Source organism: Amblyraja radiata, chromosome 18, assembly GCF_010909765.2.
Source record: "Amblyraja radiata isolate CabotCenter1 chromosome 18, sAmbRad1.1.pri, whole genome shotgun sequence".
NCBI lineage: Eukaryota > Metazoa > Chordata > Chondrichthyes > Rajiformes > Rajidae > Amblyraja > Amblyraja radiata.
The window spans coordinates 46,491,063-46,513,328 of NC_045973.1; the positions used below are offsets into that span (position 1 = coordinate 46,491,063).

Here is a 22,266-nt window from a genome sequence, read left to right on the forward strand (position 1 = left end):
TAAAAGAGCAACTACAGTTCTGGAAAAAGGTCTTGTGGACAAATGAGACGCAGATTAACTTATATCAGAGTGATGGCAAGAGTAAAGTATGGAGGAGAGATGGAGCTGCCCAAGATCCAAAGCATACCACCTCATCTGTGAAACACGGTGGTGGGGGTGTTATGGCCTGGGCATGTATGGCTGCTGAAGGTACCGGCTCACTTATCTTCATTGGTGATACAACTGCTGATGGTAGTAGCATAATGAATTCTGAAGTGTATGGACACATCCTCTCTGCTCAAGTTCAAAACAAATGTCCGGCAGTTCATTCTACAGCAAGACAATGATCCCAAACATATTGCTTAAGCAACAAAGGAGTTTTTCAAAGCTAAAAAATGGTCAATTCCTGAGTGGCCAAGTCAATCACCCGATCTGAACCCAATTGAGCATGCCTTTTATATGCTGAAGAGAAAACTGAAGGGACTAGCCTCCAAAACAAGCATAAGCTGGCTGCAATACAGGCCTGGCAGAGCATCACCAGAGAAGGTACTCAGCAACAGGTGATGTCAATGAATTGCAGACTTCAAGCAGTCATTGCATGCAAAAGATATGCAACAAAGTACTAAACATGACTACTTTCATTTACATGACATTGCTGTGTCCCAAACATTATGGTGCCCTGAAATGGGGGGACTATGTATAAACACTGCTGTAATTTCTACATGGTGAAACCAAAATGTGTAAAAGTGGCATTTATTAAAATGTGACAATGTGCACTTTAACAACATGTGATTTTTTTCCATTACAAATCTCAAATAGTGGAGTACAGAGGCAAATAAATGATCGGTCTTTGTCGCAAACATTATGGAGGGCACCATAGGCCAGAAATTTATTTCAGGAATTTTTATTTACATTTGCCATGTATTCACGTATGTTTTTGATTGTAGATTTGTATTTTGTCAAAAAGATGTTTTTAAATTGAATGCCTATTTATAAGCTATAGAAAAAAAAAGTTCTTTGGACTCCAATATATTCAGCAATATTTAGGACATGCATTTGAAATTTGTTGTTTTTGAAGAAGTTTGAGGAATATTTTGTCCGCTACCCGTTGTCATCTTCGAGGTTATCTCAGCTAAATTGGCATCCACTAGTAACCAAACCACTGGTGACAATGGACAATTATAATTGGGAACCTTTGCAATTTCCTGTCTTTGGTTTATATAATCGCATGCTATGCATAGTGCATTTAGTGTCCTTTAAACTATATTCCATTGACAAGTCACTAATTTTTCTCATCAACTTTTCCAATCGGTGTGAAAAGTTACACCTCAGTTCTTAGAAATTTTCTGTGATCATCAGACAAGTACTGAACAATCTTAACCAATGCAAAATGCTGGAGTAACTCAGCAAGTCAGGCAGCATCTATGGAGAAAATGGATAGGTAACGTTGAACGAAGGCGTTGCGGAGGGACCAGTCTCAACAGAAGGCAGAAAGGGGTGGAGATTTGTGGGGGGATCACATTGAAGGTGATGGAAGTGTCGCAGGATGAGGTGTTGGTTGCGGAGGTTGGTGAGATGAAAGCTCACTCGCAACTCCTTGGTTCATCCATCCCTTTCCACCAAACCACCCCCTCCCTAGGTATTTTGCCCTGCAACCGCATGGGATATAACACCTCCTTCCCCGATTCCATCCAGGGACCCCGACAATCCTTCCAGGTGACGCAGAGGTTCACATGCACCTCCTCTAAACTCATCTGCTGCATCCGGTGCTCCCGATGTGGCCTCCTGTATGTAGGCAAAACCAAGCGTAGACTCGGTGACCATTTCATTGGATGCTAGGTCTGCCAAGGCCTACTGGATCTTCCAGTGGCTAACCACTTTAATTCCCCTTCCTATCCCCGTACTGATCTTTCTGTCCTGGGCCTCCTCCGTTGCCAGAGTGAGGCCACACACAAATTGGAGGAGTACACCTCATATTTCACTTGGGTAGCTTACAACCCAGAGGCATGAATGTAGAATTCTCCAATTTTATCTAACTTCCACAAATACCCCCTCCCTTCTCTTATCTCCCCTTCCCCTCCTTCCACCACTAAAGGTCCGTTAACCAGCTCCACAGTTCGCAACATTCTTGAGCTCACACCGTCTGTTGCCAACAATTGGCCAATCGGGGAACCTCCTTGCCAGAGGTCACCTTTTGCCGGCCCAAATTTGTCCTAGTTTTTTTGCTCGCTTCGCGTCCCCTTCCCCCACTATAGTCAGTCTTATGAAGGGTCCCAACGCAAAATGTCACCAATCCATTTTCTCCACAGATGTTGCCCGACCCGCTGAGTTAGTTCTATCTTTGGTATAAACCAGTATCTGCAGTTCCTTAATATTAAATCTAAACCCAATATTTCTTCAAGTGTAATGTTTCAACCACACCTATGCGGATTTTGGAGCTGGAGCATGAATAAAAAAGAACATCCTGTCGTGTATTCCATATCTTATTTTCTGAAAGACTATACCAAATCATTAAAATTAATGGGAAAAACATTTTAACGGATTTGTCTTGGGTTTTGCATTGTTCCAAGATTTCAAAATCATAACCTTCCCACAAATTCATCAGGAAAGTAAAATTAGTTACTTTTGACTTTCTGGTTACTATGTGTGCTTCTGGAGTATCCAGGTGCATCTATTCCTGAAATCCAAAGAACCTTTTATGTCCAGTGACATTCCTCAATAGTTTTTGGTGTGAAATAATACTTTTTATATTCTGAATTACCATGATTTATATCAAAAATGGTAAGCATTAAGAAAAATATATTAATGCAAATCTGTTTTCCATTTCCATTATCTATGTCAAGTGCTGTGCAATTATCTCCAATGGTTCAGTTATTTTTATTATGTTTTTCGTAGATATATCAAAATATACTCACGGAAATCAGCGAAATCTTTTACAGTGATTTTTTTGATAGAGTTGAATCGTGCATAGATATATGATGTTTCCTTTGGCAAAATTGGGATTTCTTCTATTTCAGTCTCATCACAATATACAGAACCAGTTAGGCACACACACAGAAGGCAAGTTGGCAAGTCTGAAATACAGTTTGTTAAAGTATGTCTTCAATGGCTGTAAAGCAATATCGTTCTTATTAATGGTAGACAAAAAATGCTGGAGAAACTCAGCGGGTGAGGCAGTATCTATGGAGAGAAGGAATAGGCGACGTTTCGGGTCGAGACCCTTCTTCAGACTGATGTCGGGGGGGGAGGCGGGAAAACGAAATGAAGAGGTGGAGACAGTAGGCTTGTGGGAGAGCTGGAAAGGGGGAGGGGAAGGAGGGAGAAAGCAAGGGCTATCTAAAATTAGAGAAGTCAATGTTCATACCTGGGATGTAAACTACCTAAGCGAAATATGAGGTGCTGTTGCTCCAATTTGTGCTGGGCCTCACTCTGGCAATGAAGGAGGCCCAGGACAGAAAGGTCAGATTGGGAATGGGAGGGGGAGTTGAAGTGCTGAGCAGCCGGTAGATCAGGTTGGTTAGTACGAACTGAGCGGAGGTGTTGGGCGAAGCGATCGCCGAGCCTGTGCTGGGATCGCCGATTGAGCGAAGTTGACTCCTGGAACAGCAGATGCAGTAAACGAGGTTGGAGGAGGTTCAGGTGAACGTCTGCCTCACCTAGAAAGACTGATTGGAGGGGGGAGGTGGAGCGACAAGTGTAGCATTTCCTGCGGTTGCAAGGGAAAGTACCCGGGGAGGGGGCGGTTTTGGTGGGAAAGGACGAATTGACCAGGGAGGTACGGAGGGAACGGCCTCTGCGGAAAGCAGAGAGAGAATAAGATGCGGGATATAGAGACCCTGGTGAGAGCCTCGTCTATAATAGAAGAGGGGAACCTTCATTCCCTAAAGAATAACGACATATCCAATGCCCTAGTATGGAAGGGCTGGTGCCTCGTTCTTATTAAGTTCTCCGACACCTTTTCGGTGAAATCTGTGCCTGCTTCCATATTTTTCAAGGATTTGTCTGCTATTTGTTACTTTAACCTGATCCACAAGCTTTGGCAGAAGTTTGGAGAATTAAACAATGGAAAAATAGTTGGTCAAGAAATCAACCCATTTGTACTTTTAAATAAGAGTGTCAGTATTAAAAAAAAATATATGCACTAATTCACTAAAAGGAAATCTTGTTTTTCAAAATATTTTGTTGATGAATTTATATATTTGGCTTCAGTTTAAGCTGAGTTATAATTCTTTATGATATCTGTGACATTTTGAGTAATCAAATTTAGCATCTAACTGTGAAATGCAGTGGCATAGAATTTCCTAGTTTTACATTGTTAGCAACATTGATTACAAATTAGCAAAACAAACTTATTGGCCAGTGTAACTCTGCACCTAATCAGTTAAACTGAAGCAATAGCCATATTATACCCAAGTGGTTTACTTGGATGGTGATCATTAAGAGAGCATTGGTATTTGCCCAGTTATTGTCATATAAAATTGAATATGGTGCAGCTTGCATTCATTTCACCTCTAAGGTCGAACAACATGGGTTTAATTATTTATCAGGAAATCTAATTATGTATGAAACACAAAAGCACACAGTTTGGATATTTATTGAGCCATCTATAGGAATTTGTTTTGTTTTTAAGAACAAGATCCATTTACAAAAGTAATTTTGGCTTCACCAACAATTATAAATGTGTGTTTTGCATTAGTTCATGTAAAATTGAATAATATAATTAATATTGTTTGCCAGATACATTCATTCAATATTCTAACGCCAACTCATTTTACTGGGTCATTATTTATTTAATGGGATGTGAGGAAATGTACCTTAAGTTCATCATTAAAGCATACGGTATTGGGGGTTCAGTATTGATGTGGATAGAGAACTGGCTGGCAGACAGGAAGCAAAGAGTAGGAGTAAACGGGTCCTTTTCACAATGGCAGGCAGTGACTAGTGGGGTACCACAAGGCTCAGTTCTGGGACCCCAGCTATTTATGATATATATTAATGATTTGGACGAGGGAATTGAATGCAACATCTCCAAGTTTGCGGATGACACGAAGCTGGGGGGCAGTGTTAGCTGTGAGGAGGATGCTAGGCGGCTGCAAGGTGACTTGGATAGGCTGGGTGAGTGGGCAAATGCATGGCAGATGCAGTATAATGTGGATAAATGTGAGGTTATCCACTTTGGTAGCAAAAAACAGGAAAGTAGATTATTATCTGAATGGTGGTCGATTAGGAAAGGGGGAGATGCAACGAGACCTGGGTGTCATGGTACACCAGTCATTAAAAGTAGGCATGCAGGTGCAGCAGGCAGTGAAGAAGGCGAATGGTATGTTAGCATTTATAGCAAAAGGATTTGAGTATAGGAGCAGGGAGGTTCTACTGCAGTTGTACAGGGTCTTGGTGAGACCACACCTGGAGTATTGCGTACAGTTTTGGTCTCCTAATCTGAGGAAAGACATTCTTGCCATAGAGGGAGTACAGAGAAGGTTCACCAGACTGATTCCTGGGATGTCAGGACTTTCATATGAAGAAAGACTGGATAGACTCGGTTTGTACTCGCTAGAATTTAGAAGATTGAGGGGGGATCTTATAGAAACGTACAAAATTCTTAAGGGGTTGGACAGGCTAGATGCAGGAAGATTGTTCCCGATGTTGGGGAAGTCCAGAACAAGGGGTCACAGTTTAAGGATAATGGGGAAATCTTTTAGGACCGAGATGAGGAAAACTTTTTTCACACAGAGAGTGGTGAATCTGTGGAATTCTCTCCCGCAGAATGTAGTTGAGGCCAGTTCATTGGCTATATTTAAGAGGGAGTTAGATGTGGCCCTTGGGGCTAAAGGGATCAGGGGGTATGGAGAGAAGGCAGGTACAGGATACTGAGTTGGATGATCAGCCATGATCATATTGAATGGCGGTGCAGACTCGAAGGGCCGAATGGCCTACTCCTGCACCTATTTTCTATGTTTCTATGTTTCTATCATTTGCCATTCCAATTAATTGGAAGTTTTAAAAGCTCATCTCTTTTCTAAAATTAGCTTGTCAAGAAAGCAGTAATATGCTAACATTTAAATGCAAAAGATATTCAAAAAATTAGAAGAGTAAGTTGGTCCTCACCAGCAGGCGAATTATCTGCGTCTGGCGCCATTGTTGGAGACCTGATAACACGTGAAACTTGCACTTCATGATTTGTGTCTGTATCATCACGCCTTGAGATGAACACTTCTTTTAGCTTCCAACAATAAGAAATTAGTTTATAATCAAATTAAGGGTTTTGGTTTTTTCCATACAGCATCACCAGCAACAACAAATTGAGTATAGATTCCACCCAAAACAATGAAAAGTTTACAACAATGAGACTGGGTGCACCCAGCATTTGGTTAGTGTTTCTGCAAAGCACCTTAGCTGAGGATATAGATATGAATTTCCATGATCATATGTATAAGTCCTTGACCTACTAAATTGAATTGTCAGGCACTCATCTAGGTAGTTATTTGGGTAGTAGTTAATGTAATATAATTTCTCAATAAGCGATAAAATGATTTTTAATAAACCTTGGCTGTTTGTGTTATATTATTGCTTTCACAATTTATACAAAATGGCTTGGATTATGCTTTGAGACATTCCTGAATTATGTAGTTCCATATCTGTGTGTTCCCTTAATCACTCTTTTTCACGTAGGCAACAAAGATTACCAAATGTTACAATTAATATTGGTTAATTTATATTATCCTTTGGGATGAGAAACATAGCAGTGAAGATAAGTTGCCACAATTTTGAAGGATAGTTTGAGTACATTGCTATGGGATGTGCAGAGATTCAAGAGGGTTTCTTTCAATATTTTCAGTATTCAGTATTTACTTTAATGTCATTTTCAAGTACTTACATACACAGAGGAAACGAAAAATTGTTTCTCAATCAATTCCTGTCAGTGCAGTTAATAAAAACAGAATAAATACATACAACTTTAAAATTAACTTATCTAAAATAGACTTTAAAATTGAACTAAAAACAGACATTCAGACCGGAAAGTGGCTTTGCTTTGACAGGTGTCTAGCTGTCAAAGTATGGGCGAGGTTAGGTGTGTTGGTGTATGATGTATGGGGAGGGACACAGTCCCGTTAACCAGTTTTATTGCCTGTGGGAAGAAGCTGTGTAGCATCCTGCTGGTTCTGCAGCTGATGCTCCTGTACCTCTTCTCAGATGGCAGAATGGAGAAGATGTGGTGTGATGGGTGATAGTGGTCCTTAATAATGGAGATGGCTCTGCGGATGCAGCACTTCTGATAGATCTCCAACAGGAAAGGGAGTGGAGCACCAATGATCCTACTGGCTGTCTTCACTATCCTGTTGTTGTTTTTGTTCATAAGCCTTATGCCCCTGTCCCACTTAGGAAATCTGAACGGAAACCTCTGGAGACTTTGCGCCCCACCCAAGGTTTCCGTGAGGTTCCCGGAGGTTTTTGTCAGTCTCCCTAATGGTCGAAAGTGGTTAACGCTTCTTCTATGTTCCAGCGATTATTTCAAAAAATTCAAAACCGGCCGCGACTAAAAATAGGTTGCCGTTTTAAAAATAAGTAATTTTTTAGTCAAAGCCGGTTGCGATGCTAGTTGAAGGTGGTTGCCGGAGGTTGCAGGTGGTTGCCGGACTGCTGTGGTGTTGGTCATTGAGGTCAGGTCGTCCGCCAGGTGAAGTCCCAAGAACTTCACACTGCTGACCCTCCCCACAGCACCACCATCAATATAATAATAATAAATAAACTTTATTTATAAAGCGCTTTAAACAACCGCAGTTGCCACAAAGTGCTGTACATGAGAATATGCAGCGGTGTGTGATGGTGTTTTCCAGCCCTCCTGAAATCGATCACCATCTCCTTTGTCTTTTCCACGTTGAGGATGAGATTGTGAGATCTGTACCACTCTGTAAGCAGCTCCACCTCCATCCTGTATGCAGACTCGTTGTTGTCGCTGATGAGACCCACCACTGTTGTGTCATCAGCGAACTTATTGATATAATTATTGCTGAGTCTGGCAGTACAGTCATGCGTAAGCAGACTGAACAGCAGGGGGCTTAGGACACAGCCTTGGGGTGAGCCGGTGCTCACGCTGACTGACTTGATGTCCGGCTGCCCACCCTGACTGTCTGCTGCCGCTGCGTCAGAAAATGAAGGACCCAGTTGCAGGTGCCAGTGTCCACCTTCAACAACTTCAGCTTCTCCACCAGCTGCTGTGGGATGATTGTATTAAAAGCTGAGCTGAAGTCTATAAAGAGGATCCTGGCATAGGTGTTCTTCCGGTCGAGATGTGATAGTGCGAGCTTGAGTGGTGTAGAGACTGCATCCTCTGTGGTTCTGTAAGCGAACTGTGGTGGGTCCAGGTTGGCAGGGAGACAGTTTTTGATGTGCTGCATGACCAGCCGCTCAAAACACTTCATTAATATGGGTGTGAGAGCCACTGGACGAAAGTCATTGAGACAGGCTGGGTTGGGCTTCTTCGGGACGGGAACGATGATGGCACTTTTGAGGCAATTGGACACTACTGCCTGTCAGAGTGAGATGTTAAAAATGTCTGCAAAAACATCTTTCAGTTGCTCTGCACAGTCCATTAAAACGCATCCAAGAATGTTATCCAACCGTGCAGCTTTGCGTGGATTAACGCTGGCCAAGGCCTTTTTAACTCTGGCTGTGGACAGCCTGAGTGACTGGTCGCTGGGTGATGGCAGGAGTGCCTTTGGCTGAGTGGTATTTTTAGCCTCAAAACGTGCATAAAACTTGTTTAGTTCGTCTGGTAGAGAGGGGTAATTTTGGCATATCCGCAGTGGATACCCTGAGAAACATGATTTATAAAAAGAACAGTAAAACAGTCTAAACTGCAAATGTGTCTGTGCCGGGTCGATGTGCGACGTGACCATCCAAGGGAGACAGTTCATGGGGGTGGGCACTCAGCAGGGCCTGTTCAGAGCCGCTATAGCTCTGGGGATGACGCTGTTCCTGAGTCTGGAGGTGCGGGCGTAGAAGGCCTTGTAACGTCTGCCGGAAGGTAGGAATTCGAACAGTCTATTAGGAGTTCGTGTGAGGAGTCTTTGTGGATGCTGATGGCCTTCCTGAGGCACCGTGTGTAGTAGATGCCCTCCAAGGCTGGTAGCTGTGTCCCAATAATCTTCTGCACTCTGTGGACGACTCGCTGAAGAGCTCTCCTCTCTGCCTCCGTGCAGCTGAGATACCACACAGAGATGTCATATGTTAGTATGCTCTCTGTGGTGCAGCGGTAGAAGGTTGTCAGCAGCTGTTGGGGCAGACCAGTCTTTTTCAAAGTTCTCAGGAAGAACAGTCGTTGCTGTGCTTTCTTGACTAGCACCGCAGTGTTGGTGGACCATGTGAGGTCCTCTGAGATGTGTGTGCCCAGAAACGTAAAGCTGGACACTCTCTCCACACTTTCCCCGTAGATGGAGAATGGGGCGTATTCCCAATTATGTGTCCTCCTGAAGTCGATAATCAGCTCCTTGGTCTTGGAGGTGTTTAGGGACAAGTTGTTATGTGAGCACCAGTCCGCCAGGTTCTGCACTTCCGCTCTGTAGTTTGTTTCATCACCGTTGGTGATCAGCCCGCTCACCGTTGTGTCGTCTGCAAACTTGACGATGGTGTTGGTGTCGAATGCAGGAACACAGTCGTGTGTGAAGAGGGAGTAGAGCATGGGGCTCAGTACACAGCCCTGTGGTGTGCCGGTGCTCAGGGTGATAGTAGAGGACAGGTGCGGGCCCAGTCTCACTGCCTGCGGTCGCTCTGTCAGAAAATTCAGGATCCAGTTGCATATCGACGAGCTGAGGCCTGGCCGGTGGAGTTTGGTGGTGAGCTTGGTGAGGATGACCGTATTGAATGCAGAGCTATAGTCTATGAAGAGCATCCTCACGTACGTGCCCTGTCTTTCCAGGTGAGTCAGGACAGTGTGAAGAGCCAGGGAGATGGCATCCTCTGTGGATCTATTTACCCTGTATGCAAATTGATTAGAGTCCAATGAGGGAGGGATGCTGGGTTTGATGTGTGAGAGGACCAGCCTTTCAAAGAACTTCATGGGTATTGGAGTTGGGGCAACCGGGCGGTAGTCTTTCAGGTTGGTGACTTTTTACTTTTTCAGCACCGGCACTATGGTAGCTGTCTTCAGGCACTTGGGGACCGTTGCCAGAGATAGAGACAGGTTAAAGATCCCCGTGAATACCTCTGCCAGCTGTACAGCACAGTGCTTTAGTACCCTTCCTTGGACTCCATCCGGGTCTGCAGCCTTGCGTGGATTGATCCTACGCAGAGCGCACTGTACCTCCTGAGTGCTCAGTGTTAAGACCTGTCCCTCCGCCATGGCCGGGGTTATTCCATTCCTGGTGGTGTTGCCAGTTTCGAAGCAGGTAAAGAAGGTGTTTAGCTCGTTGGCCAGTGTGATATTACTGTGGGGGCAGGCGGGGCTGCTCTTGTAGTCAGTGATGTCCCTGACACCCTGCCACATGCTTCTGGTGTCCGCGGTATTTAAGTGGTCTTCCACCCTTTGCCTGTGGATGTCTTTGGCCTTTTTTGTACCTTTGTTCAGGTTTGACCTGGCAGCACTGTATGCTGAAGTGTCACTGGATTTAAAGGCATTGTTGCGTGCCCTTAGCAGATTCTGAACCTCCTTGTTCATCCACGGTTTCCGTCATAATAGCATTGTCATAATTGCTATCATTCAAAGTTCAGTATTGAATCTGGAATCAGTATCTGGAAGTTTTGAATAAGTAGAGCTTCTTTTGGATTGAGTTTGCTTGCAGTTTTTCTCAGAAATCCGAGATTACAACCTACATGACAAACTCAATTATCCAGAGCTTAAAGGGCCTGTCCCACTTTTCGAGTTTACCCAAGAGCTCTCCCGAGTTTAAAAAAAAATCAAACTCGTGGTATGTACGTAGCGGGTACGTCGAGACGTCTCTTAGCGGCTTGTAACACTAACGGCAGGTACTCGGGAAACACGGTAAGCTCGTGAAGTTGAAAAATATCCACAGGGGCCCCGAGTACCTACGAGCGGCTATTACTGTAATTCTCCGAGTTCGAATCGGGGGAAACTCGGGAGAATTCTTGGATTACCTCGTACAGTGGAACAGGCCCTTAAGTCTGGCGAATCCTTTGACCGCTGGAATGCTTTTATTTTCAAGCCAATGAAGCTTATTCATGGACTTGAAACTCATCTTCAGAAGATCTGAGAGATGCATATACCTAATGCATTCCTTGAGGTTTGTAGAGTAAATGGGTGTTTAACATGACTCTGAGGTCGCTGAAGAGAAATTAATTGATCTGGTGGGGATGCTAAGAATGACAGGGCATGATTTTAATATTAGAGGTATTCCATTTGGTAACCATAAAAGGGTGGAATATAACTGGAAATCTCTTTCTCTCAAAGCTGTAGATAAAGATGATGTGAAGCTTTCAAAAATTTTTTTTTTGTATGTTAGGGGTATTAAAGATCAGATCAGCCTTGATCTAATTCAGTAGCAGAACAGGCTGGGGGGACTGAATAATTTTATTGGCTTTGGATAAATAAGCAGGTAGCAAGTAGATGGAACGCTGTCTTTTCTGATAAACTGATAATTGTCAGGTGATTGTCAGGCGAGCAGTCTTTTGCACACATCAACTTTACTCTTGCCAACTTGTATACTGATGGTATCATTTGTTACAGTTCTCTTGATTCCTGCATTGCTTTGCTACCTCTAAGAAGCAATTTATTCCAATAAAGCATTAATCGTACAGCATTCTTGACAATTAGTTAATCACTCCAAATATTGTCAGACTTTACTGTCAGCTAGGCTCTCCACAAAACAATCACCACTTTTACTTAACCCCACTCACTTTTTATTGCCCACCTCCATAGAAACATAGAAAATAGGTGCAGGAGTAGACCATTCGGCCCTTCGAGCCTGCACCGCCATTCAATATGATCATGGCTGATCATCCAACTCAGTATCCTGTACCTGCCTTCTCTCCATAGTATCCTGTCCAACCCCTTAAGAATTTTGTAAGTTTCTATAAGATCCCCCCTCAATCTTCTAAATTCTAGCAAGTACAAGCCGAGTCTATCCAGTCTTTCTTCATGAAATCATGCCAATCACTGTTGATATCTTTAAGTTGTGTTATTTATATTTCAATTGCTGCACCTGTCTTCCTCCCTTTGTCAACTTCAAGTCATCCAAGATGCCATTACTTCTTTCATGCACTTCTGCAAGACTGGCTGAGTTCGATTCCTGAACATTTCTTTAAAATATTGTACTGAGCATCAATCCCTATTCAATTCTTCAAGGTTCTGCCTTCTACTTCAACACCGCTGCCTGCCTCCACTCCCTGTCATTGTCCATTTAATGTAGAGTTTATACTCAGGGCCTCTATTACTTCCGAGTTTAATTTGTACCCCCTTGCAGTCTGAGATGTCCTCCCATGATCCTATCATTTTACCACTCCTTATGTTCAAAATGCTACCAAAAACTCTCATCTTTGGCCATTTATTTGTTCTATTTAGTAAATACTAGACTAAGTGGTACCCATTGGGTCCCAGTCATACGGGAGGCCTGGTCCCCCAACACAATCCATTCCCCAATGCAATATTCCACCGCTCACCCATAGCCCCTATGCGAAGGCGCGGCCCATTTCCCCATATCTCCGAGCACTCCCTTCCCCTCCTCTTCATGTGTGGAAGGGGAGGAGGGGAGTGGGGGAGGGAAGTGGGGTGTGTGGCGGGGGGGTGGGATGGGAGGGGAGGAGGGGTGTGTGGACGGGGTGTAGGAGGGGAGAGGGGTGTGTGGTGGGTGGGGGAGAGGTGCATTTGTGGGCAGGAGCAGTGTGGGAGGGGGTTGTGGGAGAGTTGTGGCAGGGGAGTTGTGGGTGATGGGTTGCGGGCGGGGGGGTGTGTGCGGAGGGCGGGGGGGGTGTGTGTGGGCGGGGGGTGTGTGTGGGTGGGGGGTATGAGAGGGAGGGGGGTTGTGTGGAGGGGGGGTGTGAGAGGGAGGGGGGGGGTGAGAGGGAGGGGGGGGTGTGTGAGGGGTGAGGGAGGGGGGGGAGAGGGGGGGGGGGGTGTGAGAGGGAGGGGGGGGTGGGTGAGAGGGAGGGGGGGGGGTGTGAGAGGGAGGGGGGGTGTGAGAGGGAGGGGGGGGGAGAGGGAGGGAGGGGGGGGGCGGGGAGGGGGGTGTGAGGGGGGGGGGGGTGTGGAGGGAGGGGGGTGTGTGAGAGGGAGGGGGGGTGGGAGGGGGGGGGGGGTGTGAGAGGGAGGGGGGGTGAGAGAGGGGGGGGGTGTGAGAGGGAGGGGGGGGTGAGCGAGGGGGGGGGGGGTGTGGGGGGGGGGGGGGGGGGTGGGGGGGGGGGGGGGGTGGGGGGGGGGGGTGGGGGGGGGGGGGGGGGGGGGGGGGTGGGGGGGGGGGGGTGGGGGGGGGGGGGGGGGGGGGGGGGGGGGGGGGGGGTGGGGGGGGGGGGGGGTGGGGGGGGGGGGGGGGGGGGGGGGGGGGGGGGGGGGGGGGGGGGGGGGGGGGGGGGGGGGGGGGGGGGTGGGGGGGGGGGGGGGGGGGGGGGGGGGGGGGGGGGGGGGGGGGTGGGGGGGGGGGGGGGGGGGGGGGGGGGGGGGGGGGGGGGGGGGGGGGGGGGGGGGGGGGGGGGGGGGGGGGGGGGGGGGTGGGGGGGGGGGGGGGGTGGGGGGGGGGGGGGGGGGGGGGGGGGGGTGGGGGGGGGGGGGGGGGGTGGGGGGGGGGGGGGGGGGGGGGGTGGGGGGGGGGGGGGGGGGGGGGGTGGGGGGGGGGGGGGGGGGGGGGGGGGGGGGGGTGGGGGTGGGGGGGGGGGGGGGGGGGGGGGGGGGGTGGGGGGGGGGGGGGGGGGTGGGGGGGGGGGGGGGGGGTGGGGGGGGGGGGGGGGGGGGGTGGGGGGGGGGGGGGGGGGGGGGGGGGGGGGGGGGGGGGGGGGGGGGGGTGGGGGGGGGGGGGGGGGGGGGGGGGGGGGGGGGGGGGGGGTGGGGGGGGGGGGGGGGGGGGGGGGGGGGGGGGGGGGGGGGGGGGGGGGGGGGGGTGGGGGGGGGGGGGGGGGGGGGGGGTGGGGGGGGGGGGGGGGGGGGGGGGGGGGGGGGGGGGGGGGGGGGGGGGGGGGGGGTGGGGGGGGGGGGGGGGGGGGGGGGGGGGGGGGGGGGGGGGGGGGGGGGGGGGGGGGGGTGGGGGGGGGGGGGGGGGGGGGTGGGGGGGGGGGGGGGGGTGGGGGGGGGGGGTGGGGGGGGGGGGGGGGGGGGGGGGGGGGGGGGGGGGGGGGGGGTGGGGGGGGGGGGGGGGGGGGGGGTGGGGGGGGGGGGGGGGGGGGGGGGGGGGGGGGGGGGGGGGGGGGGGGGGGGGGGGGGGGGGGGGTGGGGGGGGGGGGGTGGGGGGGGGGGGGGGGTGGGGGGGGGGGGGGGGGGGGGGGGGGGGGGGTGGGGGGGGGGGGGGGGGGGGGGGGGGGGGGGGGGGGGGGGGGGGGGGGGGGGGGGTGGGGGGGGGGGGGGGGGGGGGGGGGGGGGGGGGGGGGGGGGGGTGGGGGGGGGGGGGGGGGGGGGGTGGGGGGGGGGGGGGGGGGGGGGTGGGGGGGGGGGGGTGGGGGGGGGGGGGGGGGGGGGGGGGGTGGGGGGGGGGGGGGGGGGGGGTGGGGGGGGGGGGGGGGGGGGGTGGGGGGGGGGGGGGGGGGGGGGGGGGGGTGGGGGGGGGTGGGGGGGGGGGGGGGGGGGGGGGTGGGGTGGGGGGGGGGGGGGGGGGGTGGGGTGGGGGCGGGGGGTGTTTGTGTGAAGGCGGGGGTTCTGTGTGTGGGCGGAGGGTGGGTGTGTGTGGGCGGGGGGGTGGGTGAGGGTGGGTGTGTGTGGGCAAGAGGGAGTTGTGGGGGGAGAGGGGTGTGTTGGCGGGGGGAAGTGAGCTCGGAGAAAAGACGGGGGAAGAGCCATGGGGGAAAGGGGGGGGGCAACATCGGGGAGGGGGGACAAGCCAGCGAGGCGGACCAGAAGGGTAGTTGCTGGAATTGGCGGTGCGATCGCGACTCACAGCGGGATGGTCGTTCTCCTCCGCCGGGATCAGACTCTCCGCTTTCCATTTGTTGACATTGGGACATCACCGACTCTGAGCTGGGCTGGGTCGGGTCGGGTCTCCGACGCTGGGCTGCTTGGGGCGGGGCTGCTTCGGGTCCCTCCGAAAGTCCGGTTGGAAACTTGCGCCAGCCATCCTCAGCTCCAGTAAAGAAGGGGCGGACCACCCCGGGGAGTGACAGGGGAAGAGGCTAATCCGCGCGGCGCTGACTGGCAGGAGAAGAGATCGATCTGCACACGCGTGTATTTTCAGGTTTTTAAACGTCGCTGACTTTTATGACATTCAATCGATCGGAACGAAACTTGGTGCACTCGCAGCACAGGAGAACGGTGAGTGAACAGGCGAAAAATCTTACCACTATTGAGAACCGGTTTTGCGCAAATAGAAAGACCGCCAACCGGAAGATAACAAGATCAGAGTTTTAGTTATGTATAGGTTTCCAGTTGCCATTTTGTTTCGTGCTCATATTTTTTATTTGTCATTCATAATGTGCTTGTCAGAATGATATGGAAGCTCGCATATAGATTTCAGTCATCTTTTTTTTACTGATCATAAGCCACTGACTTTGTAGCAGCTTGCCATAAAGACTAAACTGATTTAATGTGCGCGTTTGTCCTTTCTGATATGATTTATAATCAAACACTAGCAATAAGGTCCAAGAACAATAATATCATCAAGTAGGACACGCAGCCAATCAAACTGAAGAATTCACAAACAGGAACTCTATGACTCTATAACTCATTTTTAAAAGGATTTCTAGAAAGTAAAATGAAGTTAGTGATATATGCATGGGACTAAGATATAAACTGAAATATTATAGTTTAAAAAATGTACTCATTTTAAAAATCTGTTGAATTTTTGCCGTGAAATACCTGCACCACCTTGCTAAAATTTAGTTTTCCAGACGAGAGGAAATGTTCAATGATAATCATGATTTAGTGCACAATTAAAAATTAACATTATTAATGATGACATGAAAAATGGTATGTACAAAATTGAAGTTCATGCCAAATCACTAATAGTGGTTTAATTGGACGTATAAAGACTGCAGTTAACTTATGCAATCAGTTTTTACACAGAAAATTATTAGAACATGAAAATTCCTACCGCATGGAAACGCTTAAATAAACAGCATAGGTGCATTTATGGGGAAGCTCAGTAACTGGCATGAAGGACAATGGATTAGGAAACATGCTAACTGGTTAGCTGAAGTTGGAAGTGGCCCAAAGGAGCACAAGCACAGGTGTTAATCAGTTTAATAAATTATATTTAGGGCTTTGTAATTAATTTGAAAAAAAGAACAAGACACCCGCAAACTGTTTTTTATTTTTTCACTGTGCTAACCTATGCTAACTCTGTGCTAACAAAAATTGACAACTGCAGGATTTACATTTACATTCATCCGTTTGTGGGAAGCCTCAGTGTGCAGGAGATAGCAAGAGATACGACTGATTGGCTCTAGCCCAAGTGGGAGGAGAGAAGTGAAAACAGTTAAAGTAGGTGCCAAGGACAGGCAGACTTGACTCAGAACTGCTGTAGTTTTGGGAGCAACAGCAGCAGGAGTTTAGCAAGAGATACGACTGATTGGCTCTAGCCCAAGTGGAAGGAGAGAAGTGAAAACAGTTAAAGTAGGTGCCAAGGACAGGCAGACTTGACTCAGAACTGCTGTAGTTTGGGAGCAACAGCAGCAGGAGTTGCAAGAGATACGACTGATTGGCTCTAGCCCAAGTGGGAGGAGAGAAGTGAAAACAGTTAAAGTAGGTGCCAAGGACAGGCAGACTTGACTCTGAACTGCTGTAGGTTTGGGAGCAACAGCAGCAGGAGTTTAGCAAGAGATACGACTGATTGGCTCTAGCCCAAGTGGGAGGAGAGAAGTGAAAACAGTTAAAGTAGGTGCCAAGGACAGGCAGACTTGACTCAGAACTGCTGTAGTTTTGGGAGCAACAGCAGCAGGAGTTTAGCAAGAGATACGACTGATTGGCTCTAGCCCAAGTGGGAGGAGAGAAGTGAGTCAGTGCTGGGAAAACAGTTGAAAACTGAGGAATTTGGTTTGTAAATTGGTAAATCAGGCAATTTATCAGTCAATTTAAGCAAGACTGCTCTTAGCGAGCGGCAGTGAGTGAGCGGCCTTGTGAGTGAAGTGCCCTGTGAGAAAAGTGTGAGTTTTTGGCGAGGAGGCTGAGGAGAGGAGACCACGCAATACGCTTGAGAGGTAGAGACGAAAGAAGGAGATGTCAGGCAAGCTGATTCAGTGCGATGCTTGCAGTATGTGGGAGGTCAAGGACACCGTTAGTGCCTCTGGCTGCTACAAATGCGAGAAGTGCATCCAGGTGGAGCTCCTGAAGGGCCGTGTTGGGGAACTGGAGAAGCAAGTGGATGACCTCCGGTTCGTCCGAGAAACGGAGTCGTTCCTCGACAAGTCCTACAGTACGATTGTTACACCTAAGGTACTGGAAAAGAGAAGGTGGGAGACAGTGAGAACGGGAGGGAAGCATGGAATGCCAACGTCCCCGGGTGTTGTACCTCTTGTGAACAGGTTCACCCACTTAGAAGCTGTCGGGACAGAAGAGGTGTTTACACTGGGCGACGGACTGGCTTGTGATGCGAATAGGGCTGATGAGCCAAAACCAAAAAGGCCTAAGGTAGGCAACGCCATTGTAGTGGGAGACTCCATTGTGAGAGGTACCGACAGGGGTTTCTGCGGCAACAGACGGGATGCGAGGATGGTGTGCTGCCTTCCTGGTGCCAGGATCCAGGATGTCACGGACAGAGTGCAGAAAATCCTCAAGGGCGATGGTGAACATCCGGAAGTGGTAGTGCATGTCGGCACAAACGATGTCGGAAAGAAGGGGATGAATATTCTGCAGCGTGACTTTAGAGAGCTCGGAAAAATGCTGAAAGGCAGGACCTCCAGGGTTGTTATCTCCGGTTTGCTTCCAGTTCCTCATGCTGGCGAGAGCAGGAACAGGGAGATACGGGACCTGAACGTGTGGCTGAGGAACTGGTGCACGGGGCAGGGATTTAGATTCTTAGATCACTGGGATCTGTTTTGGGGTAAGGGGGAACTGTACAAAAGGGACGGATTGCATCTTAACAGGTGGGGGACCAGCATTCTGTCAGGCAGGTTTGCCACTGCTACACGGGTGGTTTTAAACTGAATAAGGGGGGTGGGGCGTCGAATGAGATAGTGGAGGATGGAGTTAAAGGGAAAGGGTTTCTTAAATGTGTGAGCGTAGAGACAGAGGGGTGTAAAATGAGGGTAGAAGCAATAGGTAGCAAGGTGAAAAGTAAAAGTGGCAGGCAGACAAAACCAGGGCAAAAATCAGAAAGGGCCACTTTTCAACATAATTGTATAAGGGGTAAGAGTGTTGTAAAAACAAGCCTGAAGGCTTTGTGTCTCAATGCAAGGAGCATTCGTAATAAGGTGGATGAGTTGAATGTGCAGATAGCTATTAATGACTATGATATAGTTGGGATCACGGAGACATGGCTCCAGGGTGACCAAGGCTGGGAGCTGAACATCCAGGGATATTCAATATTCAGGAAGGATAGAGAAAAAGGAAAAGGAGGTGGGGTAGTGTTGCTGATTAGAGAGGAGATTAACGCAATGGAAAGGAAGGACATTAGTTTGGAGGATGTGGAATCGGTATGGGTAGAGCTGCAAAACACTAAGGGGCAGAAAACGCTGGTGGGTGTTGTGTACAGGCCACCTAACAGTAGTAGTGAAGTTGGAGATGGTATCAAACAGGAAATTAGAAATGCGTGCGACAAAGGCAAAACAGTTATAATGGGTGACTTCACTCTACATATAGATTGGGTGAATCAAATTGGCAGGGGTGCTGAGGAAGAGGATTTCTTGGAATGTATGCGGGATAGTATCTAAATCAACATGTAGAGGAACCAACGAGAGAGCAGGCTATTTTAGACTGGGTATTGAGTAATGAGGAAGGGTTAGTTAGCAGTCTTGTTGTACATGCCCCCTTGGGCAAGAATGACCATAATATGGTTGAGTTCTTCATTAGGATGGAGAGTGACATTGTTAATTCAGAAACAATGGTTGTGAACTTAAAGAAAGGTAACTTTGAGGGTATGAGACGTGAATTGGCCAAGATTGACTGGCAATTAATTCTAAAAGGGTTGACGGTGGATATGCAATGGAAGACTGCATGGATGAACTACAAAATTGTTCATCCCAGTTTGGCAAAAGAATAAATCAGGGAAGGTAGTGTATCTGTGGATAACAAGGGAAATCAGGGATAGTATCAAAGCGAAGGATGATGCGTACAAATTAGCCAGAAAAAGCAGCATACCGGAGGACTGGGAGAAATTCAGAGACCAACAGAGGAGGACAAAGGGCTTAATTAGGAAAGAAAAAATAGATTATGAAAGAAAACTGGCAGGGAACATAAAAACTGACTGCAAAAGTTTTTATAGATATGTGAAAAGAAAGAGATTAGTTAAAACAAATGTAGGTCCCTTGCAGTCAGAAACAGGTGAGTTGATCATGGAGAACAAGGATATGGCGGACCAATTGAATAACTACTTTGGTTCCGTCTTCACTAAGGAAGACATAAATAATCTGCCGGAAATAGCAGGGGACCGCCGCGGGTCAAAGGAGTTGGAGGAATTGAGTGAAATCCAGGTTAGCCGGGAAGTGGTGTTGGGTAAATTGAATGGATTAAAGGCCGATAAATCTCCAGGGCCAGATAGGCTGCATCCCAGAGTACTTAAGGAAGTAGCTCCAGAAATAGTGGATGCATTAGTAATAATCTTTCAAAACTCTTTAGATTCTGGAGTAGTTTCTGAGGATTGGCGGGTAGCAAACGTAACCGCACTTTTTAAGAAGGGAGGGAGAGAGAAAACGGGGAATTACAGACCAGTTAGTCTAACATCGGTAGTGGGGAAACTGCTAGAGTCTGTTATTAAAGATGGGATAGCAGCACATTTGGAAAGTAGTGAAATCATTGGACAAAGTCAGCATGGATTTACAAAAGGTAAATCATGTCTGATGAACCTTATAGAATTTTTCGAGGATGTAACTAGTAGCGTGGATAGGGGAGAACCAGTAGATGTGGTGTATCTGGATTTCCAGAAGGCTTTCGACAAGGTCCCACATAAGAGATTAGTATACAAACTTAAAGCACACGGCATTGGGGGTTCAGTATTGATGTGGATAGAGAACTGGCTGGCAAACAGGAAGCAAAGAGTAGGAGTAAACGGGTCCTTTTCACAATGGCAGGCAGTGACTAGTGGGGTACCGCAAGGCTCAGTGCTGGGACCCCAGCTATTTACAATATATATTAATGATCTGGATGAGGGAATTGAAGGCAATATCTCCAAGTTTGCGGATGACACTAAGCTGGGGGGCAGTGTTAGCTGTGAGGAGGATGCTAGGAGAGACTGCAAGGTGACTTGGATAGGCTGGGTGAGTGGGCAAATGTTTGGCAGATGCAGTATAATGTGGATAAATGTGAGGTTATCCATTTTGGTGGCAAAAACAGGAAAGCAGACTATTATCTAAATGGTGGCCGACTAGGAAAAGGGGAGATGCAGCGAGACCCGGGTGACATGGTACACCAGTCATTGAAAGTGGGCATGCAGGTGCAGCAGGCAGTGAAGAAAGCGAATGGTATGTTAGCTTTCATAGCAAAAGGATTTGAGTATAGGAGCAGGGAGGTTCTACTGCAGTTGTACGGGGTCTTGGTGAGACTACACCTGGAGTATTGCGTACAGTTTTGGTCTCCAAATCTGAGGAAGGACATTATTGCCATAGAGGGAGTGCAGAGAAGGTTCACCAGACTGAATCCTGGGATGTCAGGACTGTCTTATGAAGAAAGACTGGATAGACTTGGTTTATACTCTCTAGAATTTAGGAGATTGAGAGGGGATCTTATAGAAACTTACAAAATTCTTAAGGGGTTGGACAGGCTAGATGCAGGAAGATTGCTCCCGATGTTGCGGAAGTCCAGGACAAGGGGTCACAGCTTAAGGATAAGGGGGAAATCCTTTAAAACTGAGATGAGAAGAACTTTTTTCACACAGAGAGTGGTGAATCTCTGGAACTCTGCCACAGAGGGTAGTCGAGGCCAGTTCATTGGCTATATTTAAGAGGGAGTTAGATGTGGCCCTGATGGCTAAGGGGATCAGAGGGTATGGAGAGAATGCAGGTACAGGATACTGAGTTGGATGATCAGCCATGATCATATTGAATGGCGGTGCAGGCTCGAAGGGCCGAATGGCCTACTCCTGCACCTAATTTCTATGTTTCTATGTAATAGTGTGAAGGTCATGAAAATGGTTGGAGGAATAAAAGCAAGGGCTCTAATGGGGCAGAATTAAAAGTTATTTGTATCATGTAAAAGAAATTGAAGATTTTTAAACAGAAATAACTAAATTAAACCCTGAGGTAGTGTACGGTTGATAAAGGACACAATTAAACTGACTGATTGCTGGCAGTTCTGATAGGTTAGCCTCAAATTTCCGTGCTCACTCCCATCAAACGCAAATATCCAAGTCAAGCTGGAGGCAGGTACCATATGGACTTTGCCATGGACTCACCACTGTGCTTGTGGCAGCCAAACACTGGCATGCTTACGACAGGGAACAAATGTGCCTCGCAATCTGACTCTTATGAAAGGTGAGGATTTAAAAAATATATATTTGTCGGTTCTTTAAAGTGATTTTTTTTTTGTATCTTTTAAATGTTTTTTCATTACATTTTTTTTTGGTTCTATCAAAGATTTAAAGTCTTTGACAGTGGCAAGCTGTTGAAGGCTATATAGCTATTTGGGGAGGTGGGGTCTCAGCCTCATCACCCAAAGACCTGGTGTCTTCCTTGTCTTTTCTGGCTCATGAGGATTCTCGCAGATGCTGAGCATCAGCTCATTTGGCCCCAGCATCCAGAAAAGATAGGTTTGAAGTCCAGGCAGTGAGCCAGGTTCAACACAATCTGCCCCATTATTACAAATTTCCATAGTTGTGTTTTCTAGTGTCTGAAAGTTAATGGGTCCCTTGAGTGGATTTTTAAAATGACTAAAAATGCAAAATTCTTCAATTAAAAGTGAGAAATATCACAGAATTGTCAAAAATATTAAAGTTCAATATGTTATTCTGTGACTGAAGCATTGAAATTAACAATTGATTATTAATGTTGTTGGCCTTTTAATTTGGGTGTAGAATTAGAGGAAATGAAATGAGAAATGTATTACATGAG

The 22,266-nt window shown here is 48.2% G+C and overlaps 2 protein-coding genes across 3 annotated transcripts in view; one reads left to right on the plus strand and one right to left on the minus strand.

Moving 5' to 3' along the window:
• Positions 1-22,266, plus strand: part of LOC116983484 (centromere protein P) — a 299,674-nt gene that overhangs the window by 64,754 nt on the left and 212,654 nt on the right. The gene's annotated exons all lie outside the window — the stretch shown is intronic.
• Positions 1-22,266, minus strand: part of ogn (osteoglycin) — a 32,849-nt gene that overhangs the window by 8,896 nt on the left and 1,687 nt on the right. Inside the window, exons 2-3 of one of the 2 annotated variants that reach the window (XM_033037277.1) lie at positions 6,088-6,205; positions 2,895-3,053 (exon numbers count right to left, since the gene is read on the minus strand). In XM_033037277.1, the coding sequence (XP_032893168.1) occupies positions 2,895-3,053; positions 6,088-6,205 (277 nt within the window). The remainder of the gene's footprint in view (positions 1-2,894; positions 3,054-6,087; positions 6,206-22,266) is intronic. The other variant, XM_033037278.1, reaches the window with a different exon arrangement.